The sequence below is a fragment of the Eubalaena glacialis genome, chromosome 18, assembly GCF_028564815.1.
Source record: "Eubalaena glacialis isolate mEubGla1 chromosome 18, mEubGla1.1.hap2.+ XY, whole genome shotgun sequence".
Taxonomy (NCBI): domain Eukaryota; kingdom Metazoa; phylum Chordata; class Mammalia; order Artiodactyla; family Balaenidae; genus Eubalaena; species Eubalaena glacialis.
The window spans coordinates 27480519-27499929 of record NC_083733.1 but is presented as its reverse complement, the minus strand read 5'-3'; the positions used below and the strand labels follow the sequence as shown (position 1 = coordinate 27499929).

Genomic DNA, 19411 nt, shown 5'->3' with positions numbered 1-19411 from the left:
GAGTACAAAATGTTCAATATTTCCTTGTGTAAATACAGATATTCAAAAGTCAGGTTTACCTAAGTAAGGTAAAATAATGCTAACTGGCAGTAACAAGCTTTCAAAATTGAGAGAAAAGCAGGGGCTTAAAGGATTATAGGAAGAAATAAAATCATCTTGGAAATCTTTACGGCTGTGAAGTTTTGCTCAAGGAAGCAAGTAAAAGTTACCTAGGAAATAGGCCACAGTGCATGCATGCAAGTCTTTGAGCAAGCAGCAGACCTGGTGCAAGGATTCCTCACTAGCCCAATGCTGAAAGTTTCAATAAGACCACCAGATCTCTCTATAGGCTGGGAGCAAGCCTGTCCCCCTACAAGTTAGGGGATGAGGGTTCCCTATTGGTTTTCGTTCACCTTGATTTACTTGCGTTACATATCATGTAAAACATATACATGCTTTAAGTAACAAATTACAAAAACAGTAAGACAGGAATCATTAAGTTCTGTTAACTTAAAAAAAAAAAAAAGCAAAATGAAGATGCTCTAGGTATAAAACTACATACTGGCCCACACTGCAGGCCATTTTCAAGGATTATGTAGTCCAGAGTTAGTCACTGTAAAATCAATCTGAGCTGATAAGGTTGGGATACATTTTTAATGCCTCGGATCGAATCCAGCATACAACCGTCCTTCTCGATCTTTTCAGGGTCCAAAAGGAAAAACTTTTCTTTTTTTCAATTCAATGATACTGTGTAATCTTGGGCAAATTACTTAACCTCTGCAGACTTCAGTTTTCTTATCTATACAATGTGACAATGTGGACAATAATGTTACCCACCCCACTGAATTGTTGTGGGGATTAAACGACATGATACCGTTAAACACTCAGAACAGTGCCTGGCACACAGTAAGCATTCAATGCATGTTAGCTACATTATTATGAGGATGTCTTTAGCAGATAGAAGCAAAGACCTACTTCTTAAAAAGCTATCATGGGAGAACAGGGAAATATTCGAGGCAGAACAGGTAAAGAACAGAAATTGAATGGGAAGCTTGGCTAATCATAAACACTTAAGGTTAAGTTACTCCCGAGGGGGAGAGAAAACAAAATTAAACAGCACATTTAAAATGGCTAAAAATTAAGCATTTTAACAAAAATATTTAAATTGCATCTGCATATACAATGTGAGCCCCAATGGTGGATGCTGAATTAAAGACCAGTATGAGAAACAGCAAGATAGTGACCTCAAGGGGTCTGTGGGGCTGTGATCTGTTCAGCTCTCTATGGCAAGTGTCCACATGGAGACACTTCCTATTTCCTTCTATAAACCCAGATTTTCAAATTCAGGCTTACTTAAGTGAGGTAAAATGTTAATTGGCAGTAACAAGCTTTCAAAGTTGGGAGAAAAGCAGGGCCATAAGGAAATATTCAGCAAACGTTTGTGGGCCAAATCAAAATAATGAGGTAATAAACCTGGGACAGGGATTTTTTTCTACATAAACTTTTAGGTTCCATAAAAGCGGCGGTGGCTATTTTATCATTGGGCCACCATGATTTTTTCTGGTTTTCAAAATCAGTTAGTAGTAAAGACAAACACAATCATTCCCACTATATTATAATGATGTTTCCCATTATTTTCAGGTTTGGGACATTGGCATACACACACACACACACACACACTCTCTCCCGCAACCACCAGGCACCTACCACAGGGTCCTTCACAGTGTCAATCAGCTTAATGATATTTGTTCCACCACGAAGGTTCTCCAGAATCTTAACCTCTCGTTTTATCTTCTTTTTCTTCACTGGCTTAAATACACAAGAGTAATCAGAAGTAAGACTCCTTTTGAAGTTAATAAATAAAACTTTAAAACAATGTTTATATCAAATGGATATTGTACTATCTTGCACACTGTGTTATGCTAAAGGCCATGTCTAAATTAGAAGGAAAAAAAAGAAAAGAAAAGAAAAAAAGAGATAAAATGGGCCTGCTCATAAGAATCAAATAATTCATGGACTCATATAGCTTATGTGTCAAATCTTTAAGTAGTTACATATAAAATTTTGAATACCCATGTCATACTTTAAAAATAAAATGCTTACTAGATAACTGCCAAATGGAGAATGTTATAGCTCTGAACAGCTGTCTATCATGCACTCACAAATGGAAAAACTGAAACAAAATGGTGAGACACCTGCTCTTCCAACGGGTTGCATGTAATTTTGTCTTCTAGGAGCGAAGACCAGTTCACTGACATCAAATTACAAACTTGTTTCCCAGCTGCTGGCTCCCATGTCCTGTCTGCACTCCCATTTCCTTAATATCTAGAATCTGAAATCAGTTCAGAGCTAGTAAAACATCCCAAGAGATCCCATTCCTAAAGAAAGAGATGATGGATAAGCAAAGGAGAAAACTGACCTCTGACACAGCAGTGACTGAAAACTCCCGCTACCTACTAACCTTTCAATCTGCTGGACAGAAAAATCAAAAACCTTAATCAGAAATACTAGCATTATACGTGTTATTTCTTGTCTTAAATGGGCTAAAGAGTTTGAAGAAGAATAAAAGTAGTTCTGGAAAAATAAGCATTATCATAATCAATCATGCTTTATAAAGTACTTATAAAGTACTTAAACAGTGACTGGCATATAGAAAGCAGTCAATAAATGCTAGCTTTATTATTTTCAAAATTTTAGTAATAAATCATGTTTCATCCTCACAAAATTCCTATGCAGTAGACTCAGGCAAGTTGAGCTATTTGCCCAAGGTCACACAGCTAATTCTAAAAAGTGGGGGCAGGATTCAAATCTAGACAGTCTGACTGTAGGCCTCACTCTTAGCCACTGCGCTTTCATTTCCCAAGTGTGGCTATGGAAGAAACATAACTGAGGAAAAGGAGTATTCCACCACTGAGACACTGTTATAAAAGCACAGGCAAAGAGAGTCCAATGGATTAGCCATGAAACAAGACTGAAAAAGCCTTGTGTGTATGTGGTGGTGGTGGGATGGGGGGAGATGTAATATACACACATGCCAGAGAAACCTCTTGTTGGTCATCAAGCTACAGCTTTGAACACACAACAAAACAGAGAGATTATGAAATACAGAACAACTGCATCACCTGTAAGAGGGTGCTCAATTGAGAGACTGGAATCTGGCTGCATTCTTCCAAGCCAGCTGCCACAATCATGGCCACTCCACTTTGTCAGGGTTTTCACTAGAATAGATCTGGCTACCGTGGTTCTTCCCCACGTCCACTTAGGAATTTTACTCCTTACTTCCCTTTTTCATAATTACAGAGCTCAATATTTTGGGAAAATGAAGCACTTGAATATGAAGTACAACTTGGTCAGAAAACAGCCAGAGAAGGATATACTACAAAATAAGTAGCCTATAAGCTTCAAAAATGTCAATGTCATGAAACACACAGACTGAACAACTATTCCAGTTTAAAAAGATGACAACTGAATATAACACATGGTCTGGGATTTTCCTTTGCTATAAAGAACATTGTAAGGACAACTGGCAAATGAGAATGAGAGCTGTAGATTAACAGCACTGCATCAATGTTAATTTCTGATTTTTGATCATGGCATTGTGGGTTATGTAAGCAATTGTTCTTGTTTTTAGGAAACAGAGGAAATTAGGGATGACTGCAATTTCCTCTCAGGCACTTAAGACATGTAAAAGAAATATAATTATTTATATGCACACACACATACACATCTATGTGTATATATATACACGTGTGTATATATATGAGAGAGTGAGAGAGAAGGATAAAACAAATGTCAATATTTGAGAAATGTGGGTGAGAGATACGGGAATTTTTGCAATTTTTCTGTAAGTCTGAAATTTTGTTAGTAAGTTAAAAGAAAAATAAAAGCTGGCTATCATATCTAAAAATTTAGCCAACGATACCAGTATATTCAATGTAAGAAAATTCTAGAGTCAATAGTCTAGAATTCTAGAGTCACTACTGGAAAGCAGTTACACATCTGTGGGAGTGGCAACAGAGGGAGAAAAACACAACAGCCAGAAGAAGCCTGTGTTCACCAAAATCCCTCTTCTCCCTCTAACAGTAAATTAGTACAGGGGTAACCCATTAAATAAGTTGCTCCTATGACAATGCCCCATATAAAGCCTTGATTTGTTCTCCCGTTATTCAGCAACAGATCAGGCAGGTACCCAGTTCCTGGACAACCCAGTTAAGATGAACACATTTTTCATTATGTCTAAAGGTAACTTATAGAGCACGTGAAGCATATTTTGTTGCCCAACTGTCACCTGTCCAATAACTTCCCAAACTAGAGACTGGGGACAGCAGGACAATTCTGAAGTGGCACAATGGAGTCACACTGCAGCTGGAGTTCTCACATACTGACAAAAGACAAAGAGACTGTAAGAAAAAGGAGAGTGATGTACAGCTCAGGACACTCCCCTCCAAAGCAAGGGCACCAAGTCTCTACAGAACCCAGGCTACGGGTAACTCCCTTTAGCCTCAAGCTCACTCCTCTGAACCTAAGAGATGCTCCAGAAGCTGAAAAACCAATGAGCTCCTAGGGAGTGAAAGCAAAGATTTAAAGTCTATAAAAAGAATTGAAGAGAAAAAGTTAGGATTTATAAGGGAGGATCCTTGCATCCGAAGGAAAACAGACCATGAATTTTTATAGAAATAAGGATGCTCTGACCCTCTAGCCCACTGTCTGCATTCACTCACCGTCACTAAAGTGGAGAATACATTTCCATCACAATCACATCATTTCACATTTCATCCTGCATGTTAGAAAAAGCCTCTGTCTCACCTAAGGTTCATTTATTCCAATTCAGAGAATATCTGGTTCTAACTGAATCAGTTTAGCTGTTTAACAAAACAAAAAAATTTAAACTCAAAGTCTAGTAGATAAAATGGCAAAAAGCTAAAAAAGAAATTAAAGTATTAAAGCAAGTTTCAATAATAAATTAATTTTGGCACACACCTAGAGAGAATATTTAAAGGGGAAAAACTCATTTAAAATGTTCTGTGCATGAGCTCTGAAAAGAAAGAAAAACAGATTTTTTTCAGAACGTTTCTGCTCACAGGCGAAGAGTCCCAGCTATTCAGGAGAACCTTGTTCAATGTAATCCAAGAGTAAGGTCCTTTTTCTCTTTCCCTATTCACCAACATTAAACATTTTAAAACAAAAGACCAATTTAGTATTGGCTGCTTAGAAAGACAAAAGTTGATAAGGCCAGTAATCTGTCCTATTTACTCACAGCAGATTTTTAAAAAGCCAGATCTGAGAATGATTTCAATTACTAGCATTTAATTGTGACTGAATTTGCAAAGTAATGTCTACCAAAGGCGTAAGAATTATGACCTCAATAAATGCCAGCAAATGTTAATAGGCAAAGTCCTGTTTTAATTTCTTTCCAAGCATAACTGAACTGATAAATTCAAGGAAGGCAGGAATATAGCTCAGAACTTTCAATTCTGGGATTACTTTTATTCCACTACCAAAGCAACAACTGCCCCACTAAGATTAATTTCATCACCTGCAATAAACAATTACAATGAACAATGGTTGTCAGGAATGTAGGATAGAGTAGAAAGAAAGCTCAGTCTGGATGATGGCTTTTATTTTATTACCCTGGTAGCATCTCTAAAATCCATTACAACTGACCTAAATATAAACATTATCTGAGCAGAGCAGTGTTTATTTCTTCACAGCAAATTTGCCCCTAATCTTTCAGCTCTCGTCTTCTCAATTACATTATCAACGTCTTGAACTGTTTATTCTAGATTAAAAACACATTTTTTATTTAAAAATGTGAGGCACATAGCAGGCCTTCTGAATCTCATGGAGAGGACGGTACAGTCCTTTCTACTACTGGTTCTGCTCCCTGAGCAAGCGATCAGGATGAGACTTGGAAGAACTGTATGGGTTAAAAAAGTATAAAAACACTGGTTCTTGTGGTGTCAAACAAGAAAGGAAAGTAACATTTCACTTATGCATTAAACATGCTGCTGTGGATACAAACCAGAGAACCCAAGTCTGGGTCCCTATGGCTCTCTGGGCTTTCATCTATCCCACACTTCAACCAGCAACCCTCTGATGTCAAATATTTCCCTTCAGAAGAATAACTCCAAAAATCATTGGAAACAAATTAATTCCATTTGACTTCCAGTGAGTGTTTGGCCATCTTTCCAGTACAGTTCAGAACATCCAGCAAATGTCCTACTCGTGCCCCTCACATCTACCAAGACTCCATGGCAGGGACCGAAGGTCGTGAACCTAGTGCTTCTGCCCCCCACCAGCCATGGAACCCCGAGCAAACTGCAGGTTCCCCTGGGTCTGTAAAAAAGAGGCTGGGTTCTAATAATACCTGCGCTCCCCTATCCTGTGACTCTGTTTCACAGGTTAACCACACTCTCAATGACTGACCTCACAACCACAATATTAGAAACAGCACTGACTAGTTCACAATTTTTAATTTTTTTTTTTTTAATATTTATTCATTTATTTATTTGGCTGTGCCGGGTCTTAGTTGCAGCACGCGGGATCTTTGTTGCTGTACGCAGGATCTAGTTCCCTGACCAGGGATAGAACCCAGACCCCCTGCATTGGGATCGTGGAGTCTTAGCCACTGGACCACCAGGGAAGTCCCCAAATTTTTATTTTTAATACTTTAATAATACTCTTTTTAACACTTTTTATACCATGAGACGTGTGTAGAAACTAGGAATCACCAAAAAATTTAGATAAATTGGTATTAATGTCTTGTTTCAGGACAATGATGTCTTGGCACACTTGCCTAATAAAGTAAAAGGAGGGTAAAAAACCTAGCAGCTGAAGAAGTAGAAATAAAGGAGAAAGCACAGAGCAAACATCATTTTGATATAACCTAAACAGCCACCCGCCCACTAGGAAGCCCACTATGAAGTAACTAAAAAAATCTGTAATCAACAGTCATCTCATCCTTCTTTTAACACTACCTCCTGCAAGTACAAAAATTTAAATATACCTACAAACAAGTAGGCTAAACATGCTGAAAAGATAAACTTGTATTACCATCATTCTTTGTTTGAAGCTTGATAATTATTTCTGGGGGGAAAAAATGGACAGCCAAGCTCTTTGTATAAAATAAGACTACCAGGCTTCCCTGGTGGCGCAGTGGTTGAGAATCTGCCTGCCAATGCAGGGGACACGGGTTCGAGCCCTGGTCTGGGAAGATCCCACATGCCGTGGAGCAACTAGGCCTGTGCGCCACAGCTACTGAGCCTGCGCGTCTGGAGCTTGTGCTCCGCAACAAGAGAGGCCGCGATAGTGAGAGGCCCGTGCACCGCGATGAAGAGTGGCCCCCACTTGCCGCAACTGGAGAAAGCCCTCGCACAGAAACGAAGACCCAACACAGCCAAAAATAAATAAATAAATAAATAATTTTAAAAAAATAATAAATAAATAAAAAAATAAGACTACCAACAGGAAGCCTAATATGAGGATTTCCAGTCCTTGCAGCATGGGTCCAAAAGCCTGCACATTTGTTTTTTAAAAACTGGTATTGCTCTTAACTTCTACTTAGAAAATAGCAGTTGAATTTGAAGGATCCCAAGGACTCTAAGAAGAGATGAAATCCATACATAGGTGATACTCACAAAGCGCTATAAGTTGTCCAAAATGGCCAAATGTTTCTATTTCTGTCTATACCTTCCTAAGACGTCTACAAAGGAACTGAAAAGTTGACTTTTCAAAATCAAGATGAAACCTCAGGCACAAAAGTGGTTTTCTGCCCTGCTATATTAACCCTTACCACCCCCGCCCCCCAACCTCGGCCTTTTCTCCTCAAAACAATTTCTGTCAAAAAAGATATAACCTCCCTATTGATTGGAAAGTTTTCTTTGAAGATTTCAGACTCAGGATCTCACTTCAGCATAGACAGAAACATTTTGCTCACCAATTTCTAAATTCCTAAAACCTCTTAATAGCCCCAATATCTTCTGATCACAAAAATATTGAGAAATCTACTGATGTAAATTAAATGATATAAAAGCCCTCTGTGGTCATTCATCATCCAACCATTGTCATATATTGAAAAGGACTAGATGGAATGTTCGCCAAAAAAGCAAGCAGCCCCTGTCCTCAAGGAATGTACCCTCTGTCTCAGTCACAATGTGCACATCAATATATAATTCCTTCTTGAAGTTGAAATACAGTACGCCTAGATGAAGAGGAAGCTTTTTCTGGATTCCTTCAAATTATGAGCAACTGGCACTTTGTTAAGGAACTAATTTCCTGTGGCCAAGTACCACAACAGTAGGTATTAGTCATAACTTTGACTTATCTGAATGGGGGCACTTTACTGAGTAAAGACCCTATTCTTTTTAAAAAACAATACTTTTAATCTACTTTAATTCAGCCTGTCAGAACGAGAAAACCCAACAATACCATTAATAGTTTCTTACTCCATCCATCAGACAGAACAAAATCTGGACAGAAATGTCACAGGGCTTTGAAAAATAGAAAGTGAGTGTAGTTTTCACCAGTGGAAACAAGGTGGTTCAGGCTGCACTCTGAGAAGAACTTGTGTGGAAAAGATACAAGAAACAACACTTCATTAGCTAGAGCATCAAGGGGGCCTCCCAAGTCTTATTCGAGAACACTGGAACTTACTCTGTGCTCAACGTTAAGATCTTATAACCCAGTGCTAAAATGAGCAGTAAGAGACAGGAAGAAATAGCAAACAGGAGTTCTGGCTAAGGGTTATTTCAACATAGTGATGTGAGATATGTTTCTTTGTGCCTACATTTCTTGTCGGTTAAAAATAACCTTCAGCTTCCATATTGGGTTCCCTAAACATATCCTCCGAATCTTTAGAGCAGGGGAAAAGCTATCCAGCAACTGAGGCTATGAAGCTCTCTATAAGGATGACTAAAGGGCAACGTGATGCTTCCCTAAATGAATGTACTGTTATTTACATGTACACCTGAATGTTGTTCCTTTTCAAAAAAGACACTACAGGAAGTTGCACACTTACTCTAAAAATGCTACCGTCGCACAAATGTTTAGACATTTTTCTGGAATTGCTTTAGAGTCAGCAGTTCATTCTTCTGAATGTACAGCAATGGAATGTGGATATTCCTAATTTCAATTTATGCCTTGCTTAAAATTTCCTAAAGAGATTTTAAGCAGCTTATATTAAAAACATTTATGCTAATGTATAAAGAAAAAAATTGTATGCCTTTGCCAGGTGATTTCTCTGAAGAGAACATTTCTTTCAATATTTATGCTTGTGAAGAAAAACAAACAAAAAAGATCACGTGACTCTGTAGGTGCAATTCATATTTAGGGAAGAGGAGAGTCAAAAACTCCACGTCTTCAAAATCAGTTCCTCACTTCTTACCCCCGTGTTTCTGACAGCACAAATAATTTGCCTATTTCTCTCAACTGCAATCCTGCCTCTTCATCACTAGGCCAGGATGGTACTGCGTAATAGAGATGATCACTTCTTGGAAAGGTGATTTTCAGACAGTTTAAGACTGACCCCTCTTTCTAAATAGGGACACAACTGCCCTAACTCTACTTAAGATACAAAAACAGCTTTTCAATCCCACATTCTTATTCACAAAGCCTCTTCAAAATGGCCACAATGTAACTCTTGTATGTGTAAAAGTGCTTATATTAACTCTTTGGTCATCTCAAGATTTCACTAAATGACATGCACACATATTTAATAATCTGGCAATGATGAATACCCTTCACAGATTCTAAGAATTACTTTTTAGTACATCCTATAAAACATTATCAAAGCTACACAATCAGTTACCTGAAGATAATTTAGCCAACTCTTCATGCTCATTAAGATCATGCCTTCATTCAAGAGATGACAAAGGTGTATCTTTAACAAACTTAGGCTGCTAAACCAGATTCAGGCTGTTTTGTTCCCATTATTATTTTAGTGATTGTAAGTGTATTCTCCACTGCTCCCAACTTCACTTTTACTAGCTGATAAGCAACAATGAACCTTCCTGACACAATTGACTCACTATATCCACCCCACCTGAAACTTTTATCACCAAAGGAGAAAAAACAAGTGATTATCCACTGAGGTGTTTCCCTCCACTCAGGCTTCAAGCTCATCTTTGAAGCTACTCTGTTTCCAACTTTCTCTCTGGAATAACAAACTCAGTACTCAAGGAGCTCCTGGATTGGGGGGATCTTCATGAAAAGGCTCTTCTTGCTCCTGAATACCTGTTTACTTTGTAACAAATGGAGCCCCTCTGGAATTTTCACTTTGGGACCCCGTAATTACATTTCAGAACAAGAACGTTCCTGAACTATCGTGCTTAGATTTGAAACAGGTCTGCATATTTTCTTGAAAGTTCACAGGAAAACGGGGTGGGAGGAGTAGCAGAGAGACATCAGGCAGAAGATATGTAAAATGAGAGCTTGTACTACTCATTCTAGAATATGGCTGGAGTAGTTTATATCCTCCTGACCTGTGAAAAAGAAATTTTAATGCCACTCATAAGACACTCACCTTGAGAATTTTTACAACCACTCTCTCATTGTTGGTGATGTTAATGGCCTCAAATACTTCACTATACTTTCCCCGACCGAGTTTTCGAACCAGCTGGTAATCATCTTGATTACTGTGAAAGGCAAGAAAGAGGGACACATAAATGCCAGGATTTGGGATTAACTGAGCCTATGCCCACTACACACCCCCATCCAGCCGCTTCCATTAATCAAGCACTTGGAACTGTCTATATACATCATGCCACGACTCATTACCTAAATGAAAGCCACAACATAAGCTTGGCTCCCTTCACTGGACGCAGATCCGAACCTAACTGGTCCCTCATTAACTTGGGGGAGATGAGGTAGGAAGGCACGGGTCTGAGCCAATCTAGAGAGGTGAGCAAAGAATCACCATCCTGGAGGCTCCGAAGTGCCCCTCTGCCCACAGCACCTGCCTTATATTTCACACGCCGAAGGTAGGCAGCTCCTCCTTTGAGAATCTGGACGTCTTTAAAAAATTTCCTCGCACCCAGCCTCATTTCAAAAAACTAAAAAGGCAGAGAATTTTAATAGCTCAAGAGTACAGCTGCTGACTTCCCACCCCAATAGAAACCCCAAAGCGTGAGAAGGGCCGCTCCCTCACTTGCACCAGGCTCTGGTCTCTGGACCCCTACACTTGTCAGTAAGAAAGCATTCCCTGGGGTGAGCGGGAGAGAGGGGTGCGCACGGCGGAGAGGAAGGAACGAGAAGGGGGAGAGGAAGACGAGAACATAGTGTGTGTGTGGGGGGTCTGCCGCCCACCACAGACCCGAGGAAGCACGGGCCCACCGGGGAGACAGATCGCTGGGGGACAGATCGCGGGGAGCGAGTGCGGTCTGCATCGGGGGGCGGCCGGGCGGGGGTGGGGGTGAGAAGGCCCGGCGGGGGACGGCGGCGGCTTTACCCCCAGCTCGGGACGTGAGCCTCATAGTCCCAGTACTCGCGGCTCCTCAGGCTGTTCACCTCGGCGTAGACCCGGGCCCTGCTGCCCGCGGCTGGGCCGGGCATGGCGGGCGGGACCGGGGGGCGCCGCGGGGCGCCGAAGGCGGCGGCGGCGCGGCGGGGGTCGCGGGGCGGCGGGCGGAGGAGGCGGCGGGCAGCGGGCCGCCGGAGGAGGAGGAGGAGCGCGGCTGCGGGCGTCCGCGCCAGGCCGGGCCCGCGGGGGCGGGCGGGCTGGGGGCGCGGGGGGCGCCGGCCGAGCCGGCCCGGCCCTGGAGCGGCCGGCGGGGCGGCGGGGCGGGAGGCTCTCGCGCTCCGCGGCGGCCTCCGCTTGGCTCGCGGCCCCGCGGCGGCGGCGGCGGCGGCGGCGGTGGCGATGGCTGCACCAGCAGCGGCAGCCGCCGGCCGGGAAAAGGGTAGCGGCGGCGGCGGTGGCGAAGAAGGAGGAGGAGGAGGAGGACACCCGGAAAAGGGACCGCGCTCACTAGGAGCGGCCGTCGCCCGGTCCGGGGCCTCCCGGGCTCACAGCGCCCCCTGCTGCGCGGGGGGACCCGCCCGGCGGTCCGGCCCCGCCCCCGGCCCCGCCCTCCAAGGCTACCTTCCAAGTCTCCCCATCCTCGGTCTGGCCTAATGCCCTCATCACGGAGCCTCGTCCACCCACAGGCTACTGCCCTAGAGGCTTACCCCTCGTATACCCTTTTAGGACTCTCCTAGAGACCCTTACCCAAAGCTCTCTACCCTCTCGTCATCCAGAGTTTACCCATCCCAACCTCCCAAACGGACCCTGTTGTGACCTTTTTGTCACCCAAAGTTCCCATCGAGTCCCTCCCTAATGACTCGCTCTTACCTCTCAGAACCTCTCCTACTCAAGAGAGTTCCCCATCCCTCCCAGAGACACCCCGTCTTCCCCCAATGGACCCTGCCCTGTCACCCAGAGACTCTTGAACCTCCAGACTTCCCCTTCTCTCCTCATCCAGAGCCTTCCTCACGAAACCCTTCTTTTACGCTTTCCCCCAAATTTCCTTCCAGAACCTTCCCTAAGAACCCTCTGTATGTTCACTTCTGTCACTTGGTTAAGTTGGAGTCAGCCGGGTTGCTCACTGTAAAGTTCCTATTTTTCCCTTTGTAATTAATAAGCAATTTGTGGGGAGATACTTTGAGACCATGTAAGTACCCTGGTTTTGTTTGGGACCACAGAGAGCAGGGGAAGAATTGTGAGAGTCCTGCCGGCAGGGACAGGCTAGGGGCATGGACTGAGGATGGGGTAGCCAACCAAACTTTGGCCTATTTTATTATGTTGTCTTCTAGCCCTGAACACTCTTCTCTCTTTGATCTTCTGGGCCTTTCTTTTGTCTTGCTTTCCCATCCCACATTTTTTTTTGTCAACGGAACTTCCTCACTCAGCCCAGGTTGCTCTGACTCCAATCCTTTTTCATATTCTGTTTTCTAGGTGAGACCCTGTTTCCTCCTTTTTGATATAGTTAAGGGCACAGACTGTGGAGTCAGATCCATCCCAGGTCTGAATCCCAGCCCTGCTACTTACAAGCTGTGTGACCTTGGGCCAATAACTTAATCTCTCTGTGCTGTAGATTTTACAGCATAAAAATAGTAATGGCACCTACTTTACAGGGCTATGGGGAAAATTAGACAAGGTAAGCCATGTAATACACTTAGATAGCAGATACTACATGCTCAATATTATTATTATCAGACCAGGGCCTTTCTCCTATCACTTTTCTCTCCTTGAGATCACCACATGCCCATCTTTCGGTTCTTTTCTACCCTCCAAGCTTGGCCAGGGCCACCTCCACCCCCTCCACTCCCGTCTTCCTATGCCTGACTCCTTTTTCCTCTTCAAGGCTCACCTTTAAGTTCACTTTAAATGTTAGAGTTGATACTGCTCTATCCCAGCACCCACCCACATTCTTCAGAAAACTGCATATTTTCTAATTATTTGTTTCCTAGGTTATTGTCTGTTTCCCCCACTGTAGAAACAGCATGAGAACAAAAACTGAGTCTGGATGCTCACCGCTGTCTCACCCAGCATCTGCCACAGCTCAAGGCTTTCAATGAATACAGTGTTACCCTACAGAGCATGTATTAATGACAAAGGGCAACCTGGAGGTCATCACGCTAATCATGAATCAAACTTAACATCATCAGTAAGGGACCAACTGACCCTCTGATGTCATGCGTCAAGAAGGGACACAACATTTGCCCCCAGATTTTAACTGTAATCAGACAAATCCAAACTGGGGAGCATTCTGCAAAACAACTAGCCTGGACTCTTCAAAAAGATGTGTCACAAGAGAAAACAAAACAAAAAACCAAAACTCTAGAGTAGTGCTCTTGATTAAAGAGCCTGAGAGATATAACAAAATGAAGTGTATCATTCTGGATTCGATCCTGAATGAACAGGTAGGAAGGAAAGGAAAGAAAGATGGAGGGAGGAAGGGAAGGAGAAAGAATACAGCTAAAAGGATACTATGTATTGGGACTACTGGGGAAATTTGAATATAGGATGTATATTACATAAAAGTATTGTATCAATGTTAAATTTTATGAGTGTGAGGATTATGTTGTGGTTAGGCAGGAGACTCTCCTGATCTTAGGAGTTAGTATGCCAAGTGTTTAGGGATGAAGTATCATAATATCTGCAACTTACTCTCAAATGCTTCTCCAGAAAAACATGGGTTCCTGAGAGCACAAGCATGCAAGGGAGAGGGGAGAGATTAGAGAGAAATGTTGACAGTTGGAGAATGTGATTGGACTACATGAGCTCGCAATTTTTTGGTACTTTGAAAATTTTCAAAATAAAAACTGGAAGAAAATAAATAAAGCATTTATGGAATAAGTGGGCTTTGGAATTTAATTCCCAAACCTGCAAACCTCCCTAAATCTCTGTTGCATGAGAAGACACAAACGTTCTCAAATTCTCTTTTTTTTTTTAAATTTTTTAATTTTTAATTTTTAAAAATTTATTTATTTATTGCTGTGTTGGGTCTTCGTTTCTGTGCGAGGGCTTTCTCTAGTTGTGGCAAGCGGGGGCCACTCTTCATCGCAGTGCGCGGGCCTCTCACTATCGCGGCCTCTCTTGTTGCAGAGCACAGGCTCCGGACGCGCAGGCTCAGTAATTGTGGCTCACGGGCCCAGTTGCTCCGCGGCATGTGGGATCCTCCCAGACCAGGGCTCGAACCCGCGTCCCCTGCATTGGCAGGCAGATTCTCAACCACTGCGCCACCAGGGAAGCCCCGTTCTCAAATTCTTAATGCAGCCTTAGGATTTCTTTCTGACAAGTCCCTGTGAACTAGTCTAGACCAGAGGTTTTTAATTCTGAGCACTTGGATGAGCTTCCTAGGTTCAAGGAAACCTTGACACTGTGCAAATTTGTGGGTCAGTTTGTGTGTGTATGTGTGTGTGTGTGTGTGTATGTGTGTGTGTGTGTGTGTGTATGTGTGGGTGTTTATGCATGTGGGTGTGTGTGCATTCTGTCCTTAGCATCCATCAGATTCTCAAAGGAGGCCATGGCCCAAAAAGGGTTCCAAACTGCTGGTCTCACTACTAGGTCCAGTCCCAGCTGGGGTCCCATTCCTTACCTCCACCCTCACCCATCTCTGACCCCACCTACCCTCCCTGCACCTTTCTCTCATCCCTCACCACCTAACCCACACCCATCTCACATAACCTGCTCCCACACCTGCCGGGATGCCTGAGGATTTGCCCACACATCACTCTGGTGCAAAATGCCCTTGGATTTGGCTGACACTTGGCTAACTCAGCCCTGAAACCTGCAGTCGGTCCTCCCACGGCCACATGGAGTATTCTTTTGCCGTTTCTTGGTAGGTAGGTTAGGCACTCCATGGACTTGGTAGAGACCCACCTCCTCTCCTTCCTGCCAGTTTGCCATGCAGTGTGCTTGGTGTGAATTAAGATGGGCGACTGGAGATGGTACCAATGCAGCTTACACTGAAGGAGTAAGATTCACTTGGATATGGAGAAGGACAGGCCAGTGGCTCTGCAGGGATGGCAGACAGGGTAGGGACACATTCAGTGAACCAGAATCAACCTCCCCTAATTACTCTGTGTGTGTGGGTTTGGGGAGGAGCATAATTCAGGGTTACACAAGGGAGAATGAAAGAGGGCATCTTGAGTCAACTGGCCCAAGAATTTAATACCAGCTCCTCCTATGCCCCCAAATTCTATCCAAATACTAAAAAATAACCCCCAAACCCCCTCCCGTAATTAAAAAACCCTCACAAGAACCTTCTATCTTCCCAAGGCCTATGTCCAAAACATTTGAGAGGTTTACAGGCTTTTATGCTATATTGCTGATCCTTAGAACCTAGCCCAAGAAAATGATGACAATTATGATCAAAGAATTATTAATGGTAGTGACAATTTGTGTGTTCAATATCATTGAATCCTGCAAAAACCCTGAGGCTAAAAACCATTGAATTTACCCCTTAACTGGGTGGATTGTATAGTATGTGAATTATATCTCAAGAAATCTGTTTAAAAATCCAGTGAGGTTGGAGCTATTGTAAGGATCTCCTTTTTGCAGTTGTGGAAACCAAGACTCCAATGACATGGATAATTGAGGCAGAGCCTGGATTTGAACTCTGGTCTTTCTGACCACCAAGTCCATTTCCTTAACCCATTTCTGATTCAGTATATCCCCCCAAAGACCTAAAGATGTTCATCATGAAAATCATCATCTTTAAAATCATGAAAATGTTAAACAACCTAAATATCCCCAATTGGGGGACCAGTTAAATAAATCGTGTATCCCTACAGTGAAATATTAGGCATCATTAGAAATTATGATTATCAGGAATTTTTAGTGATGAGAAAAATTTTATTATATGAGGTTTTTTAATAGGTTTTTAAAAAATTACACAAGTCATTGTGGCAAGCAGAATAATGCCACAGTCTCCGCCTTGTTCCCCAGAGATCTCTACTTTCTAATCTCTGTGACCTGTGAATATGTGAATATATTACTTTACATGGAAAAAGAGGCTTTGCAGATGCGATTAAATTAAGGATTTTGAGATGGGGAGATTATCCAGGATTAGCCAAGTGGGCTTAATGTAATCACAAGGGTCCTGATAAAGGAAAGAGAGGCAGGAGAGCCAATGAAGTAGATGTGAAGATGGAAGCAGAGGTCAGCGTGATGCAATTGCTGGCTCTACAGGTGGAAGGGGGCCATGAGCCAAGAATTGTAGTCAGCCTCCAGAAACTGGAAAAGGTAAGGAAACATTCTCACCTAGCAACTCCAGAAGGAATGCAGCCCTGCCAACACCTTGATTTTAGTCCAATGACACCCATTTCGAACTTCTGACCTCTTGAACTATAAGATAATAAACCTGTGTTGTTTTAAGCCACCAAGTTTGTGGTAATTTGTTATAACAGCAACAAGAAACTCATACAGTAGAATATAGTTACTAAACATTCTTCAAGAAACTCAGTCAGTGAGGTTAAAAGTGAAGAGTGTTCTTCTTTCCCTTCCACATTCCCCCAGTTTGGTGTGTATCCTTCCAGGCCTTTTCCTCTGCAATAAGAACATATAATACAATAACATATAATACAATGTATGTTCTTTTGCTTTGCTTTGCTTTGCACCAAAGTGTATATACATACTCAGTAGATAAGTTCTCAGGCTTGTAACAAATGCATAGAAAAAGAACTGCAAGGAGATACATTAAGTGCCTTTGAGTCTGGGAATCACTTGATTTTTCTTTTGTAGTCGGAAAAAATAACCAATGTCTAGATGCTGTTGACTATCTTGGCCCTTCTCCCAACAACCTATGGGTTAGTGGGGGCTTTTCACCAGTTGGGAGGTTGTAGAGGGTTGGGGAGTAAGGTCTTAAATTCTCTCTGTAATAGAGGAATCCAGAGGGAGTGCTGGGCTCTCATTTCTGTGTGTCTTTGAGGCTCCAGACAGGTGAATAAAGTGTGTTCATTAGGGCCGCACTGGCAGCACTCCACCTGGGTCCATTCCCACAACTTGCTTAGGGATAACACGCTTTCTTTTTTTCTTAATCATCCTTAAAGTGTGACCCACTCCACCCTCCACCCAGCAGGTGTCCCCATAGAGAGGCAGATGTGGCACAGCCTGCCCAGACTAGAAACAGAAATTTTTTGCTGGTGTTCCAGTGGGGTCCTCTTTTATCCAGCCTTGTTTGACTGGAAAAGGGGGCACACTTTTCACCCCTGTCCCCCATCACCCATCTTTTCTGAGAAGCTCAGTGAACTCAAACTCTCCTATTATTCTCAGGGAAAGAGATAAACTCATTCAGACTAAAATGTCAATAACAGCTCTCTAAAGGGGATTTGCATTTGAAGGAAGGTCTGGACTCAGAAGTCCTGCAGAATGGATCCTTCATCACGGAGTTGTGAGTGGTAGGTGGAGGGGTTATTTTGAAGGGCAGGCAGTATCTCCCTGAGAGCTGCACCCACCTCGAGAGACTGAGGTGGGCATTTGGAGGGGCATGGGCTGAACTCTACAGTAACAGGCACCACAGCCCCTGGCAAGGCCATTGTACTTCGCAAACATTTATCCTCTTCTGGGCAGACCAATTGCTCTTCCAAATTGTCCACAATCACCATCAACTCCCACTTCCCATCCATCACCAAGTCCAGCTGGTTTTCTGTCCAGCTGGCAGCTCACTTCCACCCTCCTGTCTTGATGCCCATAGAGTTGGCCCTGACTTAAGCCTGAATCATTTCCTCCTTGGCTTTTCTGCGGGTCCTTTTCTGCAGCCATTTCTGGGCTGTCAGACTCACCACGTACTAACCCAGGGGTCCTTAACCTGGGTCAGTGGCTAGAACTCATTGGGTTCATAACCTTGGGTGAAAAAAAATTACATCTTTATTCACTAACCTCTAAATAAAATTGAGCATTTCCTTCCATTATGGATGTAGTAAATAGATAAATAAATAAATAAAAATGAAAACAAAGGCCAGTAGTATTAGCGGTCCCTGCAAGTATGTCACTAGTAGAAATCCCAGATATTTGCTTGTCACTTTACAGTTGGTGTTGTTTGTTTTTTTTTTAAGATTTTTTTGTTTTTTTGATGTGGACCATTTTTTTAAAAGTCTTTACTGAATTTGTTACAATAGTGCTTCTGTTTTATGTTTTGGTTTTATGGCCCCGAAGCATGTGGGATCTTAGCTCCCTGACCAGGGATCGAACCTGCACCCCCTGCATTGGCAGGTGAAGTCTTAACCACCGGACTGCCAGGGAAGTCCCTGGTGTTGTGTTTTTTTTTTCCAGATTCTCATGTTTTATTGCCATATCTTCATAAACATTTAAAAGGGAAAAATATCATCACTGCAGTCTTGACAAGTAAGATTTAATCCTTAACTAGATTGTAATGGATCCTCTCAGAATTGAAGAAAATGGTTGATAGAAGCATAAGGTGGCATTTGGTGCTGGTCATTCAGTTCATGAGGCTGTAGACTGGAGCATGTGGTCAAGTGTGAAAGCTTGGCAGCCGGATCTTTCTGCTTGGTCCATTTCCCAGCCAGGTTAAACCCTTGTTCAAACTTACTAGCTGTGTTGCTGATTATAAATTGCTTAATCTCACTTTGCCTCAATATATTCCTGGCACATGATAAATATTCAATTAATCTTAGTTCTTATTGTTAGTGATCCTGAAGAATTTCAGCACAAACCCAAATATTAAGATGTTGTTTTAGATCTGCTTCTTTGGGTCACTTCTGATGAGCTTTCTAGTTAGTTAGGCTCATGATAGATGATGGTTGACCAGCAAAGATCCAACTGATTCATAAGATAGTTCCAAACCTTGTCTGTAGATTTTCCTGGAGGTCTCAGTTTTCGTCAGAACTTTGGAGATCATCTCAATACATCAGAAGGATGCCAGTGCACAAAAGGAAAAATGTTCCGTACTATACTAAAAGCCATTGCTGTCCAGAAGGATCAGCTGCTCTGATT

General features: G+C 42.5%; 1 protein-coding gene across 4 annotated transcripts in view; it reads right to left on the bottom strand.

Moving 5' to 3' along the window:
- CSNK2A2 (casein kinase 2 alpha 2) overlaps positions 1–11561 on the bottom strand; it is a 38699-nt gene extending 27138 nt beyond the window's left edge. For all 4 annotated transcript variants that reach the window (XM_061173040.1, XM_061173039.1, XM_061173037.1 and 1 more), the window contains exons 1-3: positions 11423–11561; positions 10499–10610; positions 1687–1788 (exon numbers count right to left, since the gene is read on the bottom strand). In XM_061173040.1, the coding sequence (XP_061029023.1) occupies positions 1687–1788; positions 10499–10610; positions 11423–11526 (318 nt within the window). In that variant the 5' untranslated portion in view covers positions 11527–11561. The remainder of the gene's footprint in view (positions 1–1686; positions 1789–10498; positions 10611–11422) is intronic.
- Between the last annotated feature and the right edge of the window lie 7850 nt (positions 11562–19411).